Below are 27,830 nucleotides of genomic sequence, written 5' to 3' on the forward strand. Positions count from 1 at the left end.
CAAACTCCAGTTTCATAAATTGATTTGTACCCTGCACCATAGACTCTTCCTGTGTCCATGCAGGAGAATCAAATCCTGGAATCTTCTGTGGGGACAGAACAAATGCCAGTTGCCCCTGAACAAAAGCAGCCTTGACCCTTGGCATTTTCCCTACCCTTGGAAACCAGCCCAGTTCTAACACAGACCCATAGATACATTTGTGGCAGAACCCTGGACATCTGGTGCAGGGAACTCTGGGAATTTAGGCTATTTGTATGATTTGGGGGGGGGTGGTTCTGGAGTAGTTCAGGTCCTTAAGATCTTGTTCATATTGACCCTGGAAACTAAAATCCTTTAGATTAAGGATAATTTGGGACTAGTTTATTCCTCACCACCCCCAGACCTTTCTACCTTCACGTCAGGGTCCACACTGTTAGCTATGTCTCAAGGTTGATAACTCCTACCTAAGTGAGACTCAAGTGATTTTTCTAACCGTTCTAGTCCTCCCAGGGGTGACCCGTCATGAGCTAAGGGCTCTTGGTGTGCAGGGTGATCATGTCAAAAGACCCTGGGGCCTAAAGGTTTTGGTGCCAGGGTGGGTGTTTAGATAGTTTATTTCTTTTCTATTTCTGTCTACCACCCCGGAAGGAAACCAATGTCAGAAGCAAGAACATCTCTCCCCAGGTTTCTGGCCTTGTCTACTCCTCTACTGCCTCTGACTGTTCTTATAAATGGGGTGAGCTGCCAACTTTCTCAGGCCGGTTACCCTCTCCCTTACCAAGGCGGGAGGTATGAGGGAAGAGCAGGGGAGTGATGTAGATAAGAGGGGCTTGAGGAAGGCCCCCCAAGAGATCTATAGAAGTCCATTTTCATGAGCATGTAACTCTCTTCTTGAAAGTTTTATACTTTGTTTTTTTGGTGAGGCAATTGGGGTTAAGTGACTTGCCTAGGGTCACACAGCTAGTAAGTGTTGTGTCTGAGGCCGGATTTGAACTCGGGTCCTCCTGACTCCAGGGCTGTTGCTCTATCCACTGCGCCACCTTGCTGCCCCTATGCTTTCTTTTGATGTTTCCCCTTTAATTCTATAGTATGTTTTTGTTTTTGTTGCTGTTGTTTTTTTTAACCCTGATCTTGTCTCATCTGAAACAGAGGAAGGTCTGCTTACCTGGCTAGAGAAGGAGGGGGCAAGTCAGAGTTCCACCAGGCCAGGAGAGAAAAAGAAAGGGAAAATCTTCTGGACTCAGCAATAATTAACAGCAAGGGGGACTGGGAGATATTGAGGGAGAGGTGTTTCACAAGGAGCAACAGCTATAGTTGCCTATTGTGTGCCTAGCTTACAAAATCCACACTGCACCTGATGTAGAGGCAACTAGTTGGGCACAGAGAATAGGGCCCTGGGTCTGGAGTCAGGAAGACCTGAGTTCAAGCCTAGCCTCAGACACTAGCTATGTGACTCTGGGCAAGTCATTTCACCTCTGGCTGCAGGGTTTCTTCAATTGTAAAATGGGCACCTACTTCCCAGGGTTGTTGAGAGGATCAGATGAGTTATTTGTAAAAACACTTAGTAAATGCTTACCCTCCCTCTGTCCCTCAGCCCCCTCTCCCCGCCCCCCCCCACACTTTATGTATTTCATGAGATCTTATCTCCTTGGGAGCAGACAGCTCAGATATTTGGTTTCTTTTATTCAGAGAGGAAAAAAAAACATCCAAAGATGAAAAACCCAATAGGAACACAACCCAAACATGAACGGAGAAGTGCTTTCTGCACCATCTCCAAGCAGGGAGAACATGACTTAGGAAGAGCAAGCAGCAGTCAGACAGACAGCGGAGGGGGGAGGGCGGGCCTGGAGAGAGGTTGGGAACCATGGGGCTGAAGTCATTCTCAGCATACTCCAAGTCCAGGGCTGTCAGGGGACTGGGCTGGGCAGCGGGAGCTTCAGGAGGGGCTGAGGTCAGTGCCTTGGAGAAGGGTGTGCAGGCACAGGGACTCACATGAGGAAGGTTAAAAATCTCAGGGAGAACAGGGTCCTATGATCCACATTGGCAAAACCGGGCATATCACAAGGGAAATAGGGAGATCCCTTTTATTTTTTCCTTTGGGGGAGAACCAGCCATGCCTGACAAAGAGGAACCAGGGCGAAAGTAGGAATTGGAGGGCATTGGGAGAAGGGCAGAGATCTCTGTCCCACTTCTGGAGGACAAAGGTCCCCTGTGCTTTTACTGTAGCAAAGGTATTCCTGGAATGGGGTGATTCAGCATGGAGGGGGAGGGGGAGGGAGAAGGGGAGGGTTTAGTGTGGGCCTGTGTATCTTGGTTTGCATCTTCCTGTGACATCATCCCCTGGAAGCCTGGGGCTCACAGAGATTTTTGGTTGGTGATAATTATGCAAACTACTGTTCAGGGCCCTGCAGTGACTCTGGGAAGGGTTACGAGGTTGCAACCAAATTGTGGATTTCCATCACCAAGTCTAGACCTTGACAAAGTGTGTGTGTGAGGGAAGGGGGTGTCATCTAGTTTACACCCATTCCTTGCTCTGGCAGCCTCACCGCTTGGATCTGGGCTGATGGGAGCAGCAGCCCTGGAGTCAGAATGAATAATGTAGGGACCAAACAAGAGGGAGGGGAGGCCTCTGAAACCTCGGGTCTCCCAGGGAGCCCACAGAGCTCACTTTGCTATTGGGTCACTCCGTGGGCCCCCGAGGGAGAAGACAAACAGTTCAAAACGCAGAAATTCCAAACACAGACACAGCCGGGCCCAGGGGAGGGGGAGGGGGGCACTCAGGCCCCTAGGAGCTTCTTGACCATGTAGCCGGGGAGGCTGTAGAGAAAGAGGGCGAGCATGAGCAGCCCCAGCAAGGCCAGCACAATCTTGATAATGAGCCACTTGTACCGGGTGCAGATGAGGTACTTGATGGACTTCAGGGGGTTGAGGAACCAGACGAAGGCAGTATCGGGCCGGCTAGGGAGAGGAAAAAGAATAAGTGTTGGGACGTTTTACAGAGTACCCAGCTCATCCTTACTCAGCCAGCGGCTGGGATCACTTGGCCATTGGTCTCTGCATCTGTAGACAGACTGTGTGTGGAGCACTGGGCTTGGAGGCAGGAAGATAGGAGTTCAAATCTTGCTTCAGATGGTTGTGTGACTGGCTTTGGAAGGTACTGAGTCTTTTCCAAGAGCATGTAATGATAGCACTTATCTCACAAGGTTGTTGCAAAGTCCAAATTAGATAATGTATGCTAAGCACTGCCCTTGTCTTAAAGCATGCTATAAATTCAGGCTACTGTTTTTATCACTCCAGACGGCACTAGCTGACATTATCCAATCCTGGCCTGCCCTCTCCTGCCGCTGTAGGCTATCCTGCATGTTGGAAACAAAATTATTCCTCCGCATCACGGGCTGCAAAAATTTTCATCCTCAAAGTCACAGGTCAATTGACACTGTCTCCATAAACCCTAACTAGAAGTGATTCCCTTCCTTCCTCTCTCAGTCTTCTGATGCCTGACTCCTTCTAGGCATTGAATTATATTCTAACTTGTATGATTTTTTGTGTACATGTCTTATCCTCCTAGGGAGGAACCATTTGGTTTTTCACATTTGTACTGCCAGCACCTGGCACCCTACATAAGACGTTCCATCTCCCATCTCCCACCTCTGCCTTTGCACAGGTGGTCTCATGTGTCTGGAATACACTCCCTCTTCACCTCGGCCTTGTAGAATCCCTAGCTTCCTTCCAAGCACAGTTAAGGTGCTACCCGCTGGATGAATTCTCTCCTGGTCTCCCCAGTGGTTGATGCTTTCCCCGTCTTGAAATTATTTTGTATTTACATATCTGTGGGCTTGTTGTACACAGTACAGTAGGCTGTAAGCTCCTTGAAGGCAGGGACAATTTTTTTTTTTTTGGTAATTTAAGCACCCTGTACATGATAGGCACTTAATAAACCTGAGTTAAAGTTTGCTGAAGTTAAAGATACCAGAAACATAGCAAATGTTTAGACTGAATTTCATCGAAACTATCACCGAGGGAGCCTGAGTTCTTAGGTTCTATTTGGTCCCCGGGGTAGTGCTTTTCTCTCTGTGTTTTAGTCTGCTGTAAAGACTGGGTTCATAATTCCTTTGGAGAATTCCCCCTATATCCACAAGGAAGGGAAAGATAGGGGAAGGGAAGAGAAGAAGGAAAGGAAAGGAGGGATGGCCTGCTCTTTCCAGCAGCGGAGTCCTTGGAGAAGAAGGCAAAGAGAAGTACCAGACCACTGAGGACTAAAGGTCGCTTAGGCACCAATGATTTTCTTGACCAGGTAGCCAGGCACAGAGTAGAGAAAGAGGCCAATGAGGAGAAGCAGCAGCACCAGCAGCAGGATCTTGAGCAGAAACCAGCGATACGTGTGCCACAGGAAGTAACGAGCAGACTTGAGAGGATTCAAAAACCAGATGAAGCTCGTGTCAGGCCGGCTGGGGGTGATGAGAGGAAACAGAAGATGAAGGGCAGGGGGCAGCTTGGTGGCTCAGTGGATAAAGCACCAGCCCTGGATTCAGGAGGACCTGAGTTCAAATCTGGCCTCAGATACTTGACATTTACTAGCTGTGTGACCCTGGGCAAGTCACTTAACCTTCATTGCCCCACAAAAAAAGAAAAAAAACAACGAAGGGCAATATTGGAGAGAAAAAAATGCAGGAAAAGGGAAGGCAGGAGTAGGAGGGTGCAGAGAGAGACTAAAGATACAGGAAAGGCAGACCCCAGAGGAATCCCCAACTCTCAAAATATCTCCTCTGGTTATTGTGGGTGATGGCCCAAATTCTGCAGAGTGTCATTTTGGCCTTTATATCTGGTAATGTATATCTTCCTGGAAAAAAGCAACAGATTGTAGCTCTGTCAACCATTTTTTATCTGAATAGGAGTTTTTTAACTTCTTTCCTGAGATCAGGGTTAGAGAAGTGGGAGGAGGCAGAAAGAGAAGATAAAGACACTGAACACCTGAGTAGGGCACCTGGACTGGAAGAAGAGAGGGGAGGATGGGAGTTTTGTGCAGCGTCAGTCCTGCAGATAGGAGAGGAACAAATAGGAAGATGAGGACTGGGGAAGAACTTCCTTCTAGAACTTTCTCGGTCCTAGTGACTGTTTCTGGTCTGGTCACTCTCTTCTAGGAATGGGTCCTCAGACTATCTGGTCTTAAGATCATGAGATCATAGATTAGAGCTGGAAGAGATTTTAGCATTTCATCTTCATTTTACAGAGAAGGAAACTGAGGCCAAGAGGCACTTGGTGATGTGGTCAAGGTCACATAAGTGAGAGGGATTCAAGAGCTGGGATTCAAATTTAGGTTCCCCAATTCGAGATCTAGAACCTTTTCCAATGTCCCAGACAACTCCCCCATACCCCCCTCCCCCCAATTTCTCAGGCCTAGGTAATTTTTTTTTTGGCGGGGCAATGACTTGCCCAGGGTCACACAGCTAGTAAGTGTCAAGTGTCTGAGGCCGGATTTGAACTCAGGTCCTCCTGAATCCAGGGCTGGTGCTTTATCCACTGCGCCACCTAGCTGCCCCCAAGCCTGGGGCATTTTGAAGTCTCAAAATATTAACAGAATTGAAACATCTAGGAAATGGGCCAGACCGCAGTGTTCTGGGGGAAGAAGGTAGTATACTCAGAAGTTCTTTACTGTAAGTGGGAGAAAGGAATGAAGGGTTGGGAAGGGCTGAAAGGGAAGAGAAGAGCAACTTACTTAGGTTTCTCCAGAGGGTCTGGTTCATTGCGGGCTAAGCCCACAGGGTTCTTCTCTGCCTCCTCAGCAGTTAATAGATGCAACTCTGCCTCCACTTTCCCCTAGAGAGATATACAGTTTCATAATCACTGCCAAATTCAGTCAAGTAGTCATGCTCACCACTATTCACTGAGCTTTCTTGGTCCCCACTTCTTCCTAGGAAGAGGGAGCTTGCCTCGATCCTTGCAATCTGCTACATGTACCCAGGTCTCAGCACCATGAAATCCCAATTCATCGGGACTTACCCAATCCCCCAGTTCTATAGTTCTTCCCTCTAGTGGTCTCCGGGCAGTTCCACAAATAAGACACTCCATCTCTTGGCTCCTGGCATTTTCTCTGGATGTTTCCCATGTCCGGAACTGTTCCTCTGCTCTGCCTAATGAGCTCTTGGGCTTCTTTAAGTCCCAACTAAAATCCCACTTTTTTGGGGGGAGGCAGGGCAATGAGGGTTAAGTGACTTGCCTAGGGTCACACAGTCAAGTGTCGAGTGTCTGAGTTTGGATTTGAACTCAGGTTCTCCTGAATCCAAGGCTGGTGCTTTATCTACTGTGCCACCTAGATGCCCCTAAAATCCCACTTTTTTCTTTCTTTCTTTCTTTTTTTTTTTTCCGGGGCAGTGAGGGTTAAATGACTTGCCTAGGGTTACACAGCTAGTAAGTGTCAAGTGTCTGAGGTTGGATTTGAACTTGGGTCCTCCTCCTGAATCCAGGGTCAGTTCATCTACTGCGCCACCTAGCTGCCCTCAAAATCTCACTTTCTACAAGAAGCCTCTTTAATCCCTTTTAGTTCCAGTGCCTTTCCCCCTGTTAATTATTTACTATTTATCCTATATGCAACTTGCTTTGTAAATATTTGCATGTTGTTTCCCATATTAGATTGTAAGCTCCTTGAAGGCAGGGCCTATCTTTTGCTTCTTGTTGTATCCCCAATGCTTAGTAAAATGCCTGGCACATAATAGGTGTGGGGACCAATTTTTAACTGGTGAGTGTTAGCTAAGCGGCTCACCGCAATATTGGGGCAAGGAAGGAGACCGGAAACCTCCCTCAAAACAGAATAGGATTTATTTTAACAAGAACAAACTTAAAAAAAAAACAACACAAACAGGATCAGTAGGATCAAGGGAAATGATATAAAATGGGGAAAGGGAAATTATACAACCTGAAGAAATACCACCGCCCAGGAATCAACTGAGAATACATAGCAGAACTCCTATTGCCTTCCAGTGTCCAGCTAGAATGGTGAATTCTCCTCCCCCAATCCCAGAACCCCCCCCCCCCAGCTCCCAGCCAATTGGATGGCCGCTCTGACAGTCACATGACTTCCCTCACTAGGCTTCCAATCATAATTTTGCCAGGCCCATGTAGGCGTTGGTGAGTGGTGATGACGTGAGGTGCCAGTGCCATTGCAACGCTACAACCAGTGGGTGGAGCACCGTGCGGTTTGGGAAGCCCCAGGCCAGTGCGTGTGGAAACATAAAAACCTCAAATAACAATTAATTCTTTATATTGGCAATTAATAAATGTTGATTGATCAACTGCTTTCCCTGTTCATTTTCTACTCCTATCCTTATTATGCCTAAAGATGTCATGCTCACCGTAAGCTCAAACTCATCATTCTCATTGCGGGCCAACAAGGGCCACCAGCCTTTGACACGCTTCTGTTTGAAGATGGAGACCAAAGGTACTTCCACCTCCCCAGTGGCCATCTCCATGGAGCACTGCTTGGCTGTCTTGGCGCCTCGAGGGAATCTGTTCAGGTCCAGCTCAATGGCACCTGTTGCAAAGAGAGCATTGAGGTGTTCAGTGTATCTTTCTGCCAAGTACCCCACTCCAATTTGCTAGGGTGGAAACTATCCAGAGAATTCGAGCTCCCTTTTCATCCCAGTTCCTCTGCTCTGGGTCACCACATCCTTTTTGTATCTCTCACAGGATCTCAGTCTCCTTTTTTTCTCTCTGGCCTCCACCTCTTTTTGTCTATCCCCTTCCCCCTGCCTTTTCCTGTATCCCCTAGTTTTCCTCTTCTATGCGTGGTTCCCTTCTCTCTTGCTCCTCTCTGGTCGCACCCAAGAAGTCGTCGGCAGAGAAGTGGTCCGCATCCCAGATTTGCAAAGTGAGCCGAGCAGGAATCTTGTACTCTGTCTCGTCCCAAGAGAACATGGACTCCTTCTTGGAGATGACGATCTTCTCCTCTGCTGCTAGGTAGTCAAAGGGGAACAGGTAGCGCCAGTTAAAGTTCCCCTCACCAGTCAGGGAATGATAGTGAACATCAGTATCTTGTTTGTCTTCTTGCTGCCCCTTCAGCCACCTGTGGAGAGGTTGCAATGGAAGCTCTTAGAGCCTGGAACCCATCAACCCATCCTGGCCTCACCTCTGCCCAGCCTTTTAGCTACCCTGGCCTTCACTTCCCTGGCATGCTCCCTTAGCCATTGGAGGTCGATCGGTGCTCCTAAGGTTCCTCTGGAACCAAAGTGCACATATTGTGCCTTCTGTTCACCCCCCCCCCCACCAAAGGGATGTCCTGACCCTTCTGTCCTCCCTTCCCTACCCCAGCTAACCACACAAGAGGCTTTCTCCTTCAAAACTCACTGTGCCCCTGCTCACCCCCGCACAAAGATGTCACTGGATTTTTCCCCTGTAAAAAAGTCATCATCCTCTAGCACCACTTCATCTGTGTTCCACACAATGACTCGAAGCTCATACCTGAGTAATCATATTAACAACAATAAATAATAACAGTAGCAGCAAGAACAAGGGCAGCAGTAGTGATAAAGGGTAATTTCATTTTTCTTAGAGAGTTGTTATGGGAATCTAGAGTTTAAGTCATTTACCCAGGGTCACCCAGCTTGTCTGTGTGTCATAGGTATGACTCGAACTCAGGTCTTCCTGGCTCCAAGGCCAATTATCTATTACATGATGTCAAGCTGTGTCTCTCAATAACTACTACTACTACTACTACTACTGCTACTACTACTTTTTCTTCTTGTTTTTTTTCCTTCTACTACTGCTACTACTAAATACATACGTGATAAACAGTTCACACATCTATAGGAATACTGCTGGAATAAACAGGCATCACTTCAAGTAAGGGTAAAAACTTAATATCAAGTATAGACCTTTGGATTGGTCAAATATATAGGCCATTGAATTTATCATATATATTATATATTTGTATATACATACACACACACACACATATATATATATATATACTTATACACGCATATATATGTCTGTGTGTGGTTAATCTCAACATGAGGTCTATGAAGTGGTTAAGATTTAAGAATGGAATCACAAGGCCCTCAAGGGGCAACATTCACATGAATTTAGCCAACAATATGTTATCAAGGATATTGAATAAATGACTGATTCATGCAGACTTGATTACAGAGCTGGAGGGGGTTTTATGATAATTCAGGAGCAGGTCACTGCCTCTAGAAATTATAAAAGGGTTATCCTTGAGGAATATGTGTTTAGTGACCAATGTAGATTACGCAAAGAAATGGTAGAAATTGTGCATCATTGCTGCAGTTTGCAGAAACTTAGTGGCTACTAAATACTTAACAAGACATGATCCAAGGGCTAAAGATATGCACCAGAAGCTCACTACCTTCCAAGGGCTGAAATTCAGCAAGTCCTTGTGCTACATGTATAGATAGATCTCAAGATATCCTGAATAACTAAACTACTGTAACTGGACCATTACCACAGACTACTGAACTGTTGTGTCTGGTCACAACATACACAACATACATAAAAACTAGAGAACAAAGTTTTAAATAGACGTTGACACAAGAAATACTCATAATCTCCCAGCTACATAGTAGCTTTCAAAATAGACACCTAACAGAGGAGATTAAAATCGTGTTGGAAGAAGATAGGGTATGTCTATATGATCTCTGTTGTTCTGTCTGCTTTGGAGTGGTACCAAGGATGCTTTTGGGGAGCCTGCAGAGAATGAGCTTACATCCCAATATTTTTATTCAAAAAAGCAGTAATTTTGTACAGTCATCTGTACAAAAGTCATAGACTATTCAATATGAAAGAACAATAGGATAGAGATGTCTAAGAACTGTTTCTATCTAAACTCTACTGAAGAAGCTGAAATGAGGTAATAATAATACTAGTAGTAATAATCCCATATAAAGTGCTCTATGGTTTACATGTCCATTATCTTACAAATCTTTACAACAACCTTGTAATGGCAGAGATTATTATTCTCATTGTATAGATAGGTAAACTGAGGCTCAGGGAAGCTAACTTTTTGCTCAAGGTCATAGTGTTAGTAAGTGGTGGTGTCTAGACTAGAGGAGACTAGAACTGGTCTCCTCTTTCCCAGTATGGCGCTTTTTCTCAATAAAGAAGTTAATATGAGAATAAAAATCTGATATTCCAAAATTAGGGGATTATAGACAGGTTTGAGAGGAGGAAGTGGGAAAACAGAGGTGAGAAGTCATATTAAGATTGAGGGAGAAGCCTATGGAAAGGAAAACTGTTAGGACAGAGTGGGACTGGATAGAGAAGCAGGACCTATACACAGAAGCAACCCCATGTTTGATAGGTGAGTTAGTATGTGATAGGTGTTCTGGGAAGATATAAAGGGAAATAGAGACAGTTTTTGATCTCTTTATCTTATACTTCTTGCATCTTCTTGAACTCACAAAACCTGGTCTCTACCCCCCAATAAAACCCCCTACCCCTTTCCTACAGAAGATCCTACATCCCTGGTCAATGTTTTCAGTACTGGTTGCTCCTTGTCTCATCCCTCCTTGCTTCTCATGACCATATCCAGACTCTTCCTCTTCTGCCATCAATAGGTAGCTTTTCTTTCCTTTGAGGTTTTCTCCCCTACTCTATGTCACATTAGTCAGATCTATGTGGCAGTTATCTATCAGCCCCCAGGTCATTCTCCTTTCTTTCTTAAGAAGTTCATACCTGTTAATAGTCTTTTTTTAAATTAAAATTTTATTTTTTATTATTTGGGGGGGGGCAATGACGGTTAAGTGACTTGCCCAAGGTCACACAGCTAATAAGTGTCAAGTGTCTGAGGCTGGATTTGAACTCAGGTCCTCCTGAATCCAGGGCCAGTGCTTTATCCATTGTACCACCTAGCTGCCCCTTTTAATAGTCTTTTTAACCCAACCCCTTCCCTGAGATTTGGAAACAGCAGCAGACCTCTCTGAGAATTGGTTTCTTCTCATTAAAAATGAAGAGGTTAGACTGAATTCCTTTTACCCAGGATGGTCTTTAAGTCTATTACTCAATTTGATGGAATTCTTTCAGGATCTGGGGGACTGATAAATAAATCTAATAAATAAATTTCTGATAAGTCATTCTTTCCATTTCAGCCAGATAAATATCCCCTGTACATGTTTATCTCTTTCATGTCTCCAAGATTATAAATGTCATTTCCTTTCATCTAAAATACTTTCCCTTACGGTCTGGCTAATTGTCTCCATCCTCTCCTTCTTGAACATTGCTAAAGACTCATCCTTTCCAGAAAATTACCCTAAATTAGCCTAACCTGGCTTTCACTGGTTCAGGAAATTGCCTGCCCTTTGTTTTTCTTTCTGCTGTACCAGACATCCACCCCCACGCTCGTGGTGAAATTAGAGGTAAATATGGTCAAGTTTCTGTCTTGGGTGTTTCTGTGCATGTAAAATGATGTCCAGCCAATATCTCCTACTGCAATTTCAAGCTCCTTCAGGGCAAAGACTGTGCCTTCTTTGTCATTTGCCTAGGGCTTTGTAGAGCAGTTGGTGTTGAATAGATATCTGTTGACTGATAAATGTGTATCTCCTTTTGAGGCCCCCACACATCAGTGCAGACTGGGAGCTCAGCAGGTGCTGGCTCACTGACACCAGGCTAGGACTTTCTGGTGGATATATGAGGACCATTGAGGTAGGAAAGGCCAACATTACTGAGTCTGGAAGAAAGAAAGAAGAGCCAGAGGGCCCTAGCAAGCTCACTTCTTGGGCTTTCGGGGTGAGATGTCCAAAGGTGTCCCAGGAGCAGGCATATCCATGGGGAACATATCCACCCACAGCTCCAGGCGGCCCTGGAAGAGAGACAGATGTTGTGGCCTCTGCTTTTGCTTTGACAGAGCCTAAACTTCTTTCAGAACCTGCCCCCACTTCTATACCCATAGAACCAGGTATTCTACCCCTCATTTCTTCCCTCAGCCCTTCCTTCTCTCTGTCCTGCAGAACTGTAACTAGACTCATTTAACACCAGGCAAAAAGTTGTGGGATGGAAAGGCAAAAGCTGTGTGAAGTTGTGTCTGATGGTCATAGCAGGTTCAGAGGCTGAGGGTAGCATCCTGGGGGAGGGCAGTGGAATGGAATCAATCCTCTTGTTGTAGGCTGGAGGGGCCCCAAAGGCAGAGATAGAGGGTATGGAGTGCACCCCTTCTTGAGACAAAACCCCAGATATCCTGTCCTAGCTACAGTTCTGTATGAGCTTCAGAAAGCTTAGGGCTCCACAACCCAGGCACAAAGAAGATTGATGGGTGGATGGGATGAAGGAAATATATCCCCTATTCCTATCCATTCCCCCCACTCCCATCTCTAACCCTTTTCCACAGGGGCCTCCTCATCTCTATGCTCCTTTTCCCTATCCAAGCTTCTGAAGATTCTCCTCTTATCCCTTTAAATTTCATCCCCCTCCCCCTGGCCTTACTCTCCTTACCTGCTCAATGCCTGGCTTGTCAGGGTTGAGTAGAGGTCGTGTTTCCACATGCTCCGGTACCAGGGGGCAGCCTACACGGGGGATGTCCTCCCAGTGCCGTAAGGCAGCCAATGCCACATGCTCATCAGTGGTTTTCCTCTGACCTGGAAGGGAAGAGCTCATAGCTTTAGGTCTGGAAGGGACCCTAACAGCCATCTTTTCCAAACCTCTCATTTTACAGACAAGGAGATCGAGACCCAGAGGAGCTAAGTGATGTTTTCAAGGTTACACAGGGAGTAAGTGGCAAAGCCAGCCTTTGAGCCTAGGTCCTCTGACTCCATATTCTGTTTCCACTCTGCCTCTAGGCATGAGTGAGTATTTAACAGGTGTGCAGGCCTGGGAGTCATGAAATAGCTGGAGGAGGATGTTAGAGAACAGAGAGGTGATGTATAAAACAGATTCGAGAGACGAGGACTCAGACATATAGGAATCTACTAGAATTTTCTCTAAATGTGGGGACAGGGGGTACTGAGCTGAGAAGCTACTATTAATATGAGACATAAGCCATGGTAATATAAGACATAAGGAAGGGATCTTTAGGGATAGAGGTCAGGGAGTGTATTTAACTTAAGTGGGAGAGCCTGGGGCATGGGACTGAGAAAAGAGTGTTCTTGATGTTTCAGTGAATCCACATCAGTTAACAAGCCTACTATGTGTAGGCACTGTGCTGGGGATACAAGAACAAAAGTGAAACAGTCTATACACTTATGTATATATTTGTATCCGCACATAATAGATACAGAATGTTTTTTGAGGGGAAAGCCTGTCTGGCTGACCACTCAGTCCTCTTTCATTATCCATATCCCATCCCCTAACTGTGGGTATTTCCCAAAATTATGCCCTAGGCCTTCTTTTCTTCTTTCTCTAGACCCCCTCTCTTGGTGACCTTGTCAATTCCTATGGGCTTAATTATCTTTATGCAGATGACTCTCAGATCTATATATCCAGCCCTAGGCTCTTTCCTGAGTTTCAGAACCTTATCACCAATGACCTCTCAGATATCTTGAATTGTATGTCCAAAACAGAATAAACTATCTTCCCCCTTCCCCCAAAATGCCCCTCTTCTGAACTTCTATATTTCTGTTGAGGATACAATCATCTTTCCAGTTGCCAGGGTTGCAATCAGGGGGCCTCCTATGCTCTGGAGACTTTCTGGTGTGTAAAGAAGTATCATTTGGCTCAAGTTCAGAAGGCAACTGAGACTCTCCCAACTCCACTGCCCATCTTGTGTCTGTTGCCCCTTCTCCCGTACTCTCAATGTGGTTATATATCTCTGCTAGGAAGGTAGGTCCGGGACTAGCAATTCCTACACTTTTGGCATCCCTATTCTTCCTGTGAATGACAGAGTAGCCTGACAAGACACCTTCCATCAAGAAGAGTAGAAATGCCCAAGAGGATGTTCTGTGGAAGAAGAGGACAGGGTTTGTCTGTCGCCATAGTAGCTACTGCTACTTTTGATAGTAGCCAAACTACTGTTGCTGCTGCTGCTACTACTAGCAGCTAGCATTTATGTGGTACCTACTATGTGCCAGGCACTGAGGTAAGTGCTTTTAAAATATTATCTCATTTGATACAACAACTCTGGATAATATTATCTATATTTTATATATGAGGGAACTGAAGCAGACAGAGGTGAAGTGACTTACCCAGGTTGACACAGCTAGTAAGTGTCTGAAGTTGGAGCTGAACTCAGATCTTCCTGACTCCAGAGCCAGAATTCTATCCCCCCACCACATAGCTGCTTTCCCTCCTGCTTCTTCCTTCCCAGTCCTCACTGGGCCAGGATGGTCATAATGAGATGGTGTTTGTAGCCATGACTGTCTAAGTCTATCATGCTCACCCTTTTGGTGTAGACCACCTTGGGAGATCCCCTGACTCTGGGGAGTGGGTTGAGGAGGATACCAGATAAAAGTTGTGGGGTACTCTTACAGGTAATATCCTGGAATGGTTAACTAATGCCCCAGGTTGGGATTTATCAAAGGGTTATGTCAAAGTCTCTCCATTAAATTCTTCCTTTGATGTATCATCATGGTGTACCCAGACTAGATAAATTCCAAGAGTTCTATCAATAGAAAGTAATGTCCTTGTTATTCCTCACATATAGTGAGATGAAGAGGCCTTTCCTGTTTCTCCAAGTTCATGTTTTCCTCACTCCATATATTTATTTTGGTACTTATTCTTCTCTTCCCAACTATCCCCAGGAGAAGGTAAGCACCTTGAGGGCAGAGGCTGTTTTGTTTCTGTCTTTGTGTCCCCAGCACTTAGGACAGTGTTCAGCACATAGTAAGCACTTAACAAAGGCTCACTGGGACAAATGAATGAATGAAGGAAGGAAGGAAGGAAGGAAGGAAGGAAGGAATTGCTATTAACTTTGGTGAAAAGAGTTAATATGGCACCGAAAACATGGGTGCTTGAAGTTTGGAAATAATGAAGCACATCTAAGTCAGGGACGTGAGAAAGTGGCATGAAGTGGACTTAGGAGATCTCATGGAACTTTCCCATGGAAAAGTGAACCCCTGGATTTCTATCTTCCCTTCCTTTCTTTTTCCTTTCCATCCTTTCCAAGGGAAGCTAGCAGGTAATTCTGGAAAGGGCCCCTGTCCCATGATTTCTTCAGGCTGACCCCAATTACCATTCTCATCCTCAATTTCAGAAGGGCCGGTAAAGACTCGGTTGGCCACTTTGACACGCCCAGGAGGCCCAAAGTGAGGCCCATCCACTTTTCCTTCCTTGCAGAGGCGGGATAGGATCTGTGTTGGCTTCATGGGATCCCGCCAAATGTTGTAGCCATGTCTGCAGGGGACAATACACAGGGGCTCCATGATAAAATGATGGAGGGATGCTGTAGGATTGTGCACAGGGTTGAGGGAGGCATGAGGACTGTGAGGCTGAATTAATAGCAGGACTGGGACCACAGGTGGTTCAAGTCTTATTTCCTAGAGCAGTTAAACTCAAATAAACCCTTATCACTTGCTGAGGAAGTGTTCTTCAGCTCTGGCCCAGGGATTGCTTGGGAGAAAGAACAATTGAGGATGCCATGTTTGCTGGAGGCTGACCTTTCACTGAGCCCTGTTGGCATGTGCCCAAATTTCATTATCTTTCTTTCTAGACCTCCTCTCCATCTACTTTCACTGCCTTTTGACACCAGTTTCCCACTCCCTCTGTTTTCCTCTCCCTACCCCCATTCCATCCTACTCCTGTCCAACTTTTCTATCCCCTTTAAGACTCCTCTTCTTCCAACTTCTTCCAAATTTTCTGTTCCCTCCTAGTCATGTAGCCTGCACACCTGCAACGAGTCATTTCCTTGAAGGGCTAGGATCCAAGATGGAGCATTTAACGAGGAGCCCATAGACCACATATATATATATATATATATTTTTTAGTGAGGCAATTGGGGTTAAGTGACTTGCCCAGGGTCACACAGCTAGTAAGTGTTAAATGTCTGAGGCCAGATTTGAACTCAGGTCTTCCTGAATCCAGGGCCGGTGCTCTAACCACTGCGCCACCTAGCTGCCCCGACCACATATTCTTAATTTAGAATCCATGAACTTTTTTTTTAAGGCAGTTGGGGTTAAGTGACTTGCCCAAGGTCACACAGTTATGGTCAAATGTCTGAGGCTGTATTTGAACTCAGGTCCTCCTGACTCCAGAGTCCATTCTCTATCCATTGTGCCACCTAGCTGCCCCTATGAACTTATTTTTAAAAGTATTTTGTGGGGGCAGCTAGGTGGCACAGTGGATAGAGAATTGGCCCTGGATTCAGGAGGACCTGAGTTCAAATCCAGCCTCAGACACAGCACAACACTTACTAGCTGTGTGACCCTAGGCAAGTCACTTAACACTCATTGCCCTGCAAAAAAATATTTTGATAACTGTATATTGGTAGAGTTGCTTTCATTTGTAATCCTGTGTATTTTGGGTTGTTTTTTTTTTTTTTTTTGCATTTAAGAGCATTACTCTGAGATGGGGCTTATAGGTCTCATCAGACTGCCAGAGGGGTCTATAACACTAAAAAGGTTAAGGACCCCTGCTGTAGACCCTAAAAGCACCCTGGGAGCAGGTTTGGGCCAAGGCTGGACCAAGAGCAAAAAATGTATAGATCACTGAGCCCAAATCTCCAACCATCATTTTGGTGCTGCTGGCGCATCTTGCTCCCTGCCCCAAGCCTGATCCTTCTCTGTCCTCCCATCACTCTAAGTCCATATTCTCCTCCCTTCTCCAGATGAATTATCTCCTCCCCAAACCACACCCTAGGGCATACATGGAATAGGTCTGGGCAATGCCACAGGTGGCCCGGTGCTTGCTGTAGTATCGATTCTCCAAATCGATCTTGGTCTCTCCAATGAGGTCATCGGTGCCCACCAGATCCCAGTCATACACAGCCACAGTCAACATGGACTCCATTGGGAAAGAGGCTTCAATGTCAAAGGACCTGTGGGTGGATCCAGGGAGCAAATGCAATGATGAGAGGATGCAAGAACCCCTGGGGATTGGGCTATAAACTGGGGGAGGTCACTGGGCTGAGAAAGGTCTGGAAGCGTCATGTCCTGGGGTATTAGTATGGTGGCAAAGGTCACTGGGCTGGGGGAGGTCATAGCTGAAGACCTCACTGGGCAGAGGGGATCAGGGATAGGGGAAAAGTGAGCACTCGAGGCCTTACTTTCCAAAGACAGGATTAAGTTGCTTGGAGATATAGTTCTCTTTATCCCGGATGTCTGTCTTCCCCAGGCGGATGGCAATATAGGGGTCAGCTTTGCCATTGATGTCAGCAGGGTGCAGGTCTGTGGCCTATGGGGAGGGGTGGTGATTGATCTCGACGATCAGCTGGGTCCAAGACAATATAACCCCCTGTTATCCCCCCACTCCCCATTCTATCTCTCTTGTTCCATGGTCCAATTCCCTAAAACATTCCCTCTTCCTTTTGTATCCTTTCCCCTCACTGCTCTCTAGGAACAGTAAGGAACTTCCCAAGTTGGGGAGGAGATAAGGTTCCAGGAAATAGGTTCTCAGCTTTCTCCCCAAAGCAGACCTCATGAAGTTTCCATTCTTTTCATCCCTTCCAGAAGAGGCTGGTAGGCAATACTGAGAAGGACCCAGCTATCCCCACAGGTAATTGGCTGACCCCAATTACTGTTCTCATGTCTAATTTCAGAAAGGCCAATAAAGATTCAGGTGGTCACTTGGATAGGCCCAAAGTGTGCAGAGTCCAGGACTGGGAGTCAAGAGAACTGGGTTCTAATCTTAACTCTGACAGACTACTCATATTGCCTCATCCTCTCTGACTCAGCTCCCACATTTCTTAAGCGAAGGGGCTGTATCAGATATATTCTAAGGTTCTTCTTAGCTATGGAAGTATATTATTATATAGGGTCAGGTTAACTCTGTTATTGCTCTGATCCCCCTCCAGTGCAGGGACCAGATAAGAGGTCAGGAAAAGACTTACCCGAACCACATAAACCCGGACCAAGACATTGATGGGGTCATTGCTTGGAATACCCTGGAACATGCCATAGGTGGGGTCATAACCAGCTTCCCGGGATATGTCTTCTGGGAGAGGCACCTTGTATACACAGAGTGATCCCTGGGAGAGAAGACAGAGGGAAATGCATTAGAGATGAAGATTAGGGGAAGCACCTAGGGGCTGGGGTTTGGGGTATGAATGTGTGCCAATGACTAGACTGGAAAGGTATCTTGGGTGAGGTTCTACTTTGGGGAACAGAACCTGGAGCCCTCATTCTCTGACCTTGAATCTGCCCACAATGCGCTCTTCCTCTGTGGAACTGTCCTCATCATCACCAATCTTGCCTCGAAGCAGGTTAAAAGTGTGCAGCCAGTCCTCAAAGTTGTCAAACTCGGACTCCAGCTCCTTGGGGTACACCTGGAGCCCCAAGGCATATCATGAAGGGGAAACTGCCTTCCCTCCTCATATAAATCCCCACCTTTCAGCAGCAGCCCCTGGGCAAAAGGACCCACCATGCTTCAGGAAAGGGAGTGGTTGCTAGATCACAGCCACAGAGGGCCAGGTAACTTGTCCTGGATCTGCCCAGAACTACCCCTTTACCACTCTGCCCCACCCTTCTCTCTTTGGTTACAAGGAGCTTTCACCTTGAGTTCATCAATCTTGGGCTTCTTTTTCTCTGGGACCTCTGAACCCTGGCCCTGTCCTTGGTTCTGAACTTTCTTTTTCTTCTCTTCCTTGACTGCCTTTGCCTTCTCCTTGCCCTTCATGTTTCCCTTTGGGCCTGCTAGGAAAGAGAAGGAAAAGTGATTCAATGAGGATTGTACCCATCAGCTTGGCAGAATAGATACAACCCAGTGCCAGGGCTCAGGAGACGTAGGTTCTAGTGCCCCCGCCCACTTATCACTGTGTGACAAGTTGCTTTACAACTTTGAGTCTCAGTTTTTCTATGTGTGTTATGCTGATAATTAATACTTGCCTTGCTATCAAGGGGGTTGTTAAGAGGATCAAATAGAACATTATCTGAACAACTGTACAAAGTACTATCCAAATGTAAGGCATTAATTAATTAATAAATAATAGATAGAGAACTGACTTCAGAGTCAGAAGGACCTTGGTTCAAGTTTTACTTTTGGCATATCCTGGCTGTGTGACTCTGGGCAAGTTACTTTACCTCTTGTAGCCCCAGGAAACTCTTTAATAAACTGCAGATGTTGATCTGTATTCATAAAGGGAGTGTCCTTGATGGAAGTTCTCAATAACACTAAAATAATAGATTGCATCCAAAAATTAATGAACTAATTGATTAAAGAGTTGGCTGGGACTTTAGTGGAGTATAAGTTCCCAGAGGCAGGAAGCAGTCACACAGCTATTACTTGTTTGAGGCCTGATTTGAACTCAGGTATTCTGGTGCTCTATCCATTGTGCCACCTGGATGCCTCTTCGGGGAGTGTTTTTTAAAATCTTTGTATATACAACAGGCAGCACAGTGCCATGAACATAATAGGTGCTTAATAAATGATTGTTGAATTAATTGAGCCTGGAAATCTGAATTCTAGTTACATCTCTGCTAATACCTCTCTGTATGACCTCGGACACATCATTCATCTCTTTTGTCCTTATCTTCCCCATCTGTAAAATGATGGGACTGGAGTATATGATCTCCAAGGTCTCTTCTGGTTCTAATATCTGGATTTCCCTCAGCATCATTGTTGACTATCTGAGGCTGTTGACTTGTTCCTTGGGTATGACCAGGTATGCTTAACATGTGACTGGGGACATCTAATTAATGAATTTCACTGTTACTGATGCCCTTCTGGACACTGAAGGGTTGTGTGTGTGTGCGCGCGTGTGTGTGCGTGTGTGTGTGTGTGTGTGTGTGTGTGTGCATGTGTGTGCATGCCTGTAAGACCCCTTAAGACACAGATTGGGGAATTGGAAGGAAGTAATTGGTCATAGCTGGAGATGGAATCAAAGTATTCTGTAAGTGTAGTTAATCTGGGGAGGATGAGGTTTCGGATCACAGAGGCCTCACCCTCAGTGGTGTCCATTTCCTCCTTGTCCTCAGCATCAACTGCTGCCACATCTTGCTGTTTAATTTGCTGCAAAAGATGAGACAGATATGAGCGAGAATAGAGGAGGGAAATTCTCTGGTGGTACTTTCTCCTGGATCCACTGAAGTCTCTTCTAGTCAGTTGAATGCATTTATTATCTGTTAGTTCACATGTGGAGACTAAGACCAAACTCACAGGTTTAATCCTGTCATCCCAATCCATTTTATAAGCATTTGTATTCAGTGTGCCCAAGCATGCCATAAGAGCATGTCTAACATTTGTCTCCTTGACAAAATATGAATTTACTATGCATAGTATGAATTCCCCTTATTTGGAGTCTCTGCTACCCATCGATGAGGATTTTGTTTTGTCACTGATAAATTCGTAGCTAGTTCAGACAGCTCAGCTATGTCTTTGGGCTTGATCTCTAAGAGGAGGCTATACTCTCTGGGACAGCAAAAGAGAGAGGGAAGTAGGAAAGAAAAATGGAGAGAAGGACATGGAAATGGATGGACATGATTCCAGAGAGTGGCCTCTGCATGGTTGGTCAATCAATCAATAAACATCTACTAAACACTTACTATGTGCCATGAACTATCCTAAGAGGTGGGAATAGAAAGAAGGACAAAAAATTAGTACCTACTCTTAAGGAACTAACAATCTAATGGGAGAGACAATAGACAAACAATTACAAGTAAGATAATTACAGGACAAATGAGAGTGAATCAACAGAAGGAAGGCATTAAAGGGAATCAGGAAAGACTTCATATAGAAGGTGGAATTTTGGCTGGGACTAGAAGCAAGACAGGGGATATAAACATGGGGGACAGTCCATGAAAAGCTGCAGAATGGGGAGGATGGAGTGTTAGGGAGAACAATGAGGAGGTCTCTGTCAGTGGATTGAAGAATACATGGAGGTACAGGTGAGGAAGGTGTAAGAAGACTGGAAAAGGAGGAGAGGACCAAGTTAGGAAGGGCATTGAATGCCAAATAGAAGATTGTATATTTGATTCTGAAAGTGATAAGGAATCACTGGAGTTTGTTTAATAGGGAAATGACATGGTCAAACTAGTTCTTTAGGAAGATCAAAACCTGAGTGGAGGATAGATTGGAGTGAGGAACCAATGAGTAGGTGATTGCAATAGTCCAGAAGTAAGGTGATGAGAGTCTGTACCCAGGTGGCGATAATGTCAGAGGGAAAAGGGTGCATATATAATAGAGATGTCACAAAGATGGAAATGAAAGGACTTGGCAACATATTGGATATATAATAGTGGGGAAGAGAAGGTGAGGAGTCTAGGATGACACCTCGTGAATCTGGGTGACTGGGAGGATTGTGGTACCTTAGTAACAAAGAAGTTAGGAAAGGGAAGGTCTTGGGGAAGGGGGGTGGTAAAGATAATGGGATCAGTTTTGGACATACTAAGTTTAAGATAGCTATGGAAGATCTTGTTTAATGGGTGGCTTGGATGTGAGACTGGAGGTCAAGAAAAAGGTTAGGGCAGGATAAGTAGATTCGGGAATCATCAGCATAGAGATGATAGCTAAATCGATGGGAGCTGATAAGATCATGGAAGGAAGGGGCAGCTGGGTGGCACAGTGGATAAAGCACCAGCCCTGGATTCAGGAGGACCTGAGTTCAAATCTGGCCTCAGACACTTGACACTTACTAGCTGTGTGACCCCGGGCAAGTCACTTAACCCTCATTGCCTCCCCCCCAAAAAAGAAAAAAAAGATCATGGAAGGAAATAGCATAGAAGGACAAGAAAAGAGGGCCTAGGATAGAACCTTGGGAGATCCCCATAGTGAGTGGTGTGACCTGGATAAAGAAGATTCAGGAAAAAAGATTGAGGAGTGATGAAAACACAGAAGAGAGTATTAAGGAAAAGAGGACGATTGTGTCAGACTGCAGAGAGATCAAGAAGGATAGAGATTAGAGAAGGCTAATAGATTAAGCAATTAAGAGAAATTTAGTAATTTTAGAGAGAGTAGTTTCAATTGATTGATGAGGTTCAAAGTCAGACTGCAGAGTTAAGAGAGTGAGAGGAAATGAAAAGGAGGGACCAGTTTTTGAGGATCTTCTCAAGGAGTTTAGCCACAAAAGGGAGGAGAGATATGGGCCAATAGCTAGTGGTGATGGATGAGTAAATCAAATGACTTTTTTGAAGATCAGGGAGACATGGATCTTTGTATATACTAGGGAAACAACCAAGTAGGGAGAGATTATAGATCAGTTAGAGAGTAGGAGTGATAGAAGCAGCAATCTGTTGGAGAAGATGGGAGGAAATGAGAGGTGATTGATTTACAGGGATTCAGGAGGATAGACTTTTTTTATAGAATGCTTGACCCTCTAAATAGTTTATAAAAGTGAGCTGAGAGATTAACCCATGCTCTTGGAATTCATCTTCATTTTTCCCTCTTCTGAAGATAGAGCAAAACTCAACAGAGTAGATGTTCATTCTGGGGGAGAGGGGAACCAGTGCCCATGCACAGGAGCAGGAAACAACTGCTTTGAGGCATAGTTGAATGGAAGTTTTATGTGCTTGCACTTGGAGTCAGAGGGGAGAGCCCAAGAGTGGATTTTCTTAGTTCAAAAGTTGGGAGCATTTAGGGGAATGAGAGATTTCCTGCAGAAGCAAATATGTATATGGTCACTGGGCCTGAGAGGAGAGTCCCCAACATGGACAGTGTCATTTTACAGATTTCAGAAAAAGCATAATTGAGTAAAAAAAGGGTTTTTTTTTGTTTTTGTTTTTGTTTTTGCTTTTTTTGCGGGGCTATGGGGGTTAAGTGACTTGCCCAGGGTCACACAGCTAGTCAAGTGTCTAAGGCCAGATTTGAACTCAGGTACTCCTGAATCCAGGGCCGGTGCTTTATCCACTGCGCCACCTAGCTGCCCCCAGTTTTTGTATTTTAATCAGTCTTTTTTCTATGAGAAGCCTTTAAGTCTGAATTACAAGAGCTAACCTAAGGCCATGACCAAGGCATCATCATCCATCTGGTGGCAGCAAGATCCTGCTGTTGAGTTGTTTCAGTTGTGTCCAACTCTCTGTGATCCTATTTGGGGGACCTTCCTTTTTTTTGGACAAAGATATTGGAGTGGTTTGTCATTTCCTTCAGCTCATTTATTACAGATGAGGAAACTGGTGCAAACAGTGTTAAATGACTTGCCCAGGGATCCAGCTAGTAAGTGTCTGAGAGCAGATATGAACTCAGGTCAAGAACTCAGGAGGAATGTAAATCATTTAATGGGTATTAGTATTGCAAACTCCTAAACTATAAAGTAACACACACTTGGTCACAAAAGGTAGATTGAGGATGACTGCCTTGATTGCCACCAAGGGAAACACATATGTAAGATAACATATGGTGATTGAGGGCCTATTACTAAGCTGTATGGAGGGACATTAAGCAAATAGAGGCAGACACTGAAGTCTTCACTCAAGTTAAACTCGCATCATGCAGTGAGACAATAGATGTGAAATAATCCAAAACCACTCTGGGACTAGCAAGGAGGTCATTGACCTAGGGGAAGCAGTTGAGGTCAGTTTCATCCGCCCCCCAGCCCCCCCCTCCCCACCATCTCACCCCTGCTCTTCTTGCCCCAGCCCCATTCCTGGAGCCTCTCACCTCTTTCATAGTGTCAATGGAGGCAAAGTATTTAGACCACCAGTCCAACATGCTTTCGTCTGGCTCCTCCTCCTCTGGCTCCTCTGCTGTTCCTTTCTTCTTCTTCTTCTTTTTGTCCTTCTCCTCCTCTGTCTGCAGGTGATGAGGAAAGTTATAGGATCCTAGATTTAGTCAATTTAGTCATCCAACCAGCATCAATTAAGCATCTGCTATGTGCCAGGCACTGTGCAAGAAGGAAACTTAGAGGCTGTTGAGGCCAACCCCCTTTTTACAGATGAGGAAACTGAGCCCAGAGAGGTTAAGAGACTTGTTTGGGACCACACAGCTGGTAAATGTCTAAGGTGGGATTTGAATTCAGGCCTTTCTGACTCCCAAGCTCAGAGCCCAAGCTCCCAAGTGTTCTCTTACTGTAGTATCTTTAGCTGACACACATCCTCTATCATCTTATTTACTGGATCATTCCAGAAGGAGGAGGACACTGAGTCTATGTAGTAACATTAGGACTCCCTAGGGGCTATGGTGTTTAGAGGATTGGGGACCATTGTATCCAATCCCAGCCCCTCAGGCTGAGACGCCCAGATACCAGCATAAGAGCTATTTCTCCCATTCTATGCTCCCATGTCTCCCAGATCCTTCATCCCACAGACTTTAGTCCTCAGGCACTTCCCTCTGAAACCCTCCAGGGCCCAAACTCACCACATCCACCTTGACAACAGCATCAGAACTCTGGGAGGCATGTCACAGGAAATAAAGACAAAGTTACCCATTTGGGACACTAGACTGTGAGAAAGTGGACAAGGGAGGTGAGTGTGTTCATACAGAGTTCTTGTGGGGTGACTACACACAGGGATGCTGCTTTGCAAACAGTTGCAGAGGTGACACATTTTGTATCAACAACGTTGCATTATTTTAGGGACCTGGAAATGGTTTCTTCTTTGACTGTTTCTAAATTGAGTTTCACCTGACCTGGTTTGGTAGGCAAAAAACCCTGAAATGAATGATTAAATGGAGGTGGACTGTGGGTGACTATCAGTAGGTTTCAATTCTCTATGTGCTCTGACTTCATCTGTATTATGGGTATTGCATTTCTTGCCTTCTCAATGAGTGGGGGAGAGACTGGAGGGAAAGAGAGATTTCAGAATAGGAAATAGAAATTTAAAAATCCCAACAACCCCAAAGTAAACAGAATAGGAAGGTTGTTTTTTAAAATTTTTAAATTTTTAAGGGAGGTTTTTTTTTAAATTATCCTTATGCTCTCTCTACTTCCTTACCAGGGACTGTCCAGAACTTGCCATATTTACACATGTATATATACAGTTAAATCAGAAGATGTATAAGTGGTGGCTTATTTCTGAAGTAAACTAAGGAATGATCTCATGATCTATATAGGATATTGGGATTCTGCATAGGGATTCCCATGTACATCCCCATGACACTCTCAACCTATTTGACATCTGGGAAATCAATTCCCTGGGACTCAGTTTCCTCCTTTGTAAAAGGAGGGGGTTGAGCTAAATGGCCTCAGGTCTCTTCCAGCTCTAAAATCTGTGGTCCTTGTTTGTAAAATGAAGGGGGACACAATGGCTTTGAGGTCTCTTCCAATTCTTTATCTAGAATCCTTTGCACTAGTCCCTGGTGGGGAAGCAGTGTGGGAGTGGGGGGGGGGGAGGAGTGTAATGTAAATTATGACTTGACAATATGGGTAGGGCCTTGCTACTGTGGAGAAAGGATGCTGAATGAAAAAGGTTACCCAGGAAATTTGCTAGAGGGGTTATCAACTTTGAAATGAAAATGAATATCTTTGGTGGAAGTGTGGCTATAGAGAGTATCTTTTCTCCAGGCAGCTTGGCTACTGGTCTGGCCCTGTACTGAGACTTGCTAGATGGCAAATGGGCTAGTTAATCTCAGAAGTTGGACCAGCCATTTATGAGACTAGGAACACTTTAGGCTTAGATTCCCATGTTCCTTGATGTGACAATTCTGGAATTTAGGTTTCCGTTATTTCCCATCTCTCTTTACTTATTTTTTTGGTGGGGAGATTCGGGGCAATGAGCATTAAGTGACTTGCCCAGGGTCACACAGCTAGTAAGTGTCAAGTGTCTGAGGCTGGATTTGAACTCAGGTCCTCCTGAATCCAAGGCCGGTACTTTATCCACTGTGCCACCTAGCCAACCCCCCCCCACTTTACTTTTTAATAAATTTGTTCTGAAAACCCTAGCAAAGACAGTTACTTTGTTGCGGCAACTGAAGTTTGTGAAGGGATGGAGAAGAGAAGAATATGAAGACATTGGGGTTTGTCCACAGAGAGGTTCTGAGTCAGCTCATTCTATGGACAGTTCTAATTGTTGGGAAGTTCTTCCATATATTGAATCAAAATCTCCTTCTCTATAGCCTGTAACTTAAATAATCTGCCAGATGCATCAGACTTGTCGCTATTGTTGTTCAGACATCTCAGTCATGTCTGATTCTTCATAACTTCATTTGGGGTTTTCTTGGCAAAGGTACTGGAGTATTTTGCCATTTTCTTTTCCAGTTCATTTGACAGATGAGGAAACTAAGGCAAACAGGGTTAAGTGACTTGCCCAGGGTCACACAGCTAGTAAGTGTCTGAGGCTGCATTTGAACCCTGGTCTTCCTGACTTCAGGGTTTATACTCTATTCACTTTGCCACCTGGCCACATCAGATTAACAGAATATAAATACCTTGAGGTCACAGATTATATACTTTTTCATTTTATATTTTCTGTAGTACCTTGAACATAGTGGGCATATAGGTGCTTAGTAGGGGCAGCTAGGTGATGCAGTGAGTGCATAGAGTGCCAGACTGAAAGTCAAGAAGACTCATCTTCCTGAGTTCAGATATGGCCTTAGACACTTGCTAGCTATGTGTGACCCTGGGCAAGTCACTTAACCCTGTTTGCCTTAGTTTCCTCATCTGTAAAATGAGTTGGAGAGAGAAATGGTAAACCACTCCAGTATCTTTGCCAAGAAAACCCCATATGTGGTCATGAAGAGCCGGACATGACTGGAAAATTACTGAACTAAACAGCTGGCAAGCTGCGTTGTCAGTCAACACGAGGCCAGCTAGTGATGGGTTCAGTTGGTTGTTATACCATTACTAGTTGGTCTGATGATGCAAGAAAGTTCTTCTTCCTCTCTGCTTACTCTATGGCAAAGCTTCTTAAATTGTGGGTCACAACCCTAAATGGGGTCACTTAATTGAATGTGGGAGTCATGAAAAATTTGGCTATGGTTAGAGGTTATGTATTTTATGTACCGATATACCAGGGGTTGCATAAAAATTTCTCAGGTGAAAAGGGGTTGTGAGTTGAAAAAATTTAAGAAGCCCTGCTCTATAGTAGAAGAAATTTCCAGGCAGCACTATTAGGATATCGAGTATGTGATGATACTCCAGTAATCCTGGAGCACAAACAGATGCTAACATATCCTTAGACTCCCTCCTCTTGCTACCTTGTGAGTGACTGGTAGGAATCAAGAGATGTGTATGTGGGAAGAGAGTTGGTGACATACAGCTGGGGTCTGGATGGGTATCCTCAGATAGAACAATGCCTCTTCTCCTAGTTTCCCAGTGCTTTTGAATTCTAGCATCTGGGTATTAGGATAAAATTGTCCTCACCCCCATGAGCTCCTGTACACACAGTAGGTGGTTTAGGATGATTATTTTTGGACTATTACCATGTAATCCTTCACCAAATATAGTCCATATGATACTGTTTAGTGTCTTATTGTTGCACAAAATGAAAGAAAGTATCATTGGAAGGCTTATGGTAAACCCTATTGTCTGAACATGCATTGCCCTTGAATATAGGCTATAGTCCTAACATGATTTATTTAAAGGAAAGAATAGGTATAGGTGAAACACTGGAAAGGAATTACAATTATAGGTTGTAGCTAGGTTGTTTATAAGTCAGATTGTGTGTGTGTGTGTGTGTGTGTGTGTGTGTGAGTATGTGAAGTATAGTCTTTGTTTGGACAAATATAGTAATTATTGGAAAATACACACATACACACATATATACACATAAATATAAACATATACACACATACATACACATACAATACATACACATATAGACTTATAATATACATATGCACATACACATATGCATATAAATAAGCATACAGATATGCATATACACATACACACAAACACGCACACATACACATGCACAATACATGTGCACAATACACCTATACATATACACCTATAC

At 44.7% G+C, this 27,830-nt stretch overlaps 1 protein-coding gene across 6 annotated transcripts in view; it reads right to left on the minus strand.

Annotated features, from left to right (window-relative positions):
* Positions 1-1,656: 1,656 nt before the first annotated feature.
* OTOF (otoferlin) overlaps positions 1,657-27,830 on the minus strand; it is a 185,015-nt gene continuing 158,841 nt past the window's right edge. For 3 of the 6 annotated variants that reach the window (XM_043987817.1, XM_043987818.1, XM_043987813.1), the window contains 17 exons: positions 24,295-24,324; positions 23,599-23,730; positions 19,950-20,016; positions 18,562-18,701; positions 18,200-18,334; positions 17,900-18,037; positions 17,117-17,244; positions 16,718-16,888; positions 15,089-15,249; positions 12,418-12,560; positions 11,700-11,788; positions 8,335-8,433; positions 7,797-8,038; positions 7,329-7,507; positions 5,696-5,796; positions 4,222-4,427; positions 2,800-2,937 (listed from right to left, as the gene is read on the minus strand). In XM_043987817.1, coding sequence (XP_043843752.1) covers positions 4,247-4,427; positions 5,696-5,796; positions 7,329-7,507; positions 7,797-8,038; positions 8,335-8,433; positions 11,700-11,788; positions 12,418-12,560; positions 15,089-15,249; positions 16,718-16,888; positions 17,117-17,244; positions 17,900-18,037; positions 18,200-18,334; positions 18,562-18,701; positions 19,950-20,016; positions 23,599-23,730; positions 24,295-24,324 — 2,136 coding nt within the window. In that variant the 3' untranslated portion in view covers positions 2,800-2,937; positions 4,222-4,246. Of the gene's footprint in view, positions 2,938-4,221; positions 4,428-5,695; positions 5,797-7,328; positions 7,508-7,796; positions 8,039-8,334; positions 8,434-11,699; positions 11,789-12,417; positions 12,561-15,088; positions 15,250-16,717; positions 16,889-17,116; positions 17,245-17,899; positions 18,038-18,199; positions 18,335-18,561; positions 18,702-19,949; positions 20,017-23,598; positions 23,731-24,294; positions 24,325-27,830 lie in introns of all 6 variants that reach the window. The other 3 variants (XM_043987815.1, XM_043987816.1, XM_043987814.1) reach the window with 3 other exon arrangements.

The sequence above is a fragment of the Dromiciops gliroides genome, chromosome 2 (genome assembly GCF_019393635.1).
Source record: "Dromiciops gliroides isolate mDroGli1 chromosome 2, mDroGli1.pri, whole genome shotgun sequence".
Taxonomy (NCBI): Eukaryota; Metazoa; Chordata; class Mammalia; order Microbiotheria; family Microbiotheriidae; genus Dromiciops; species Dromiciops gliroides.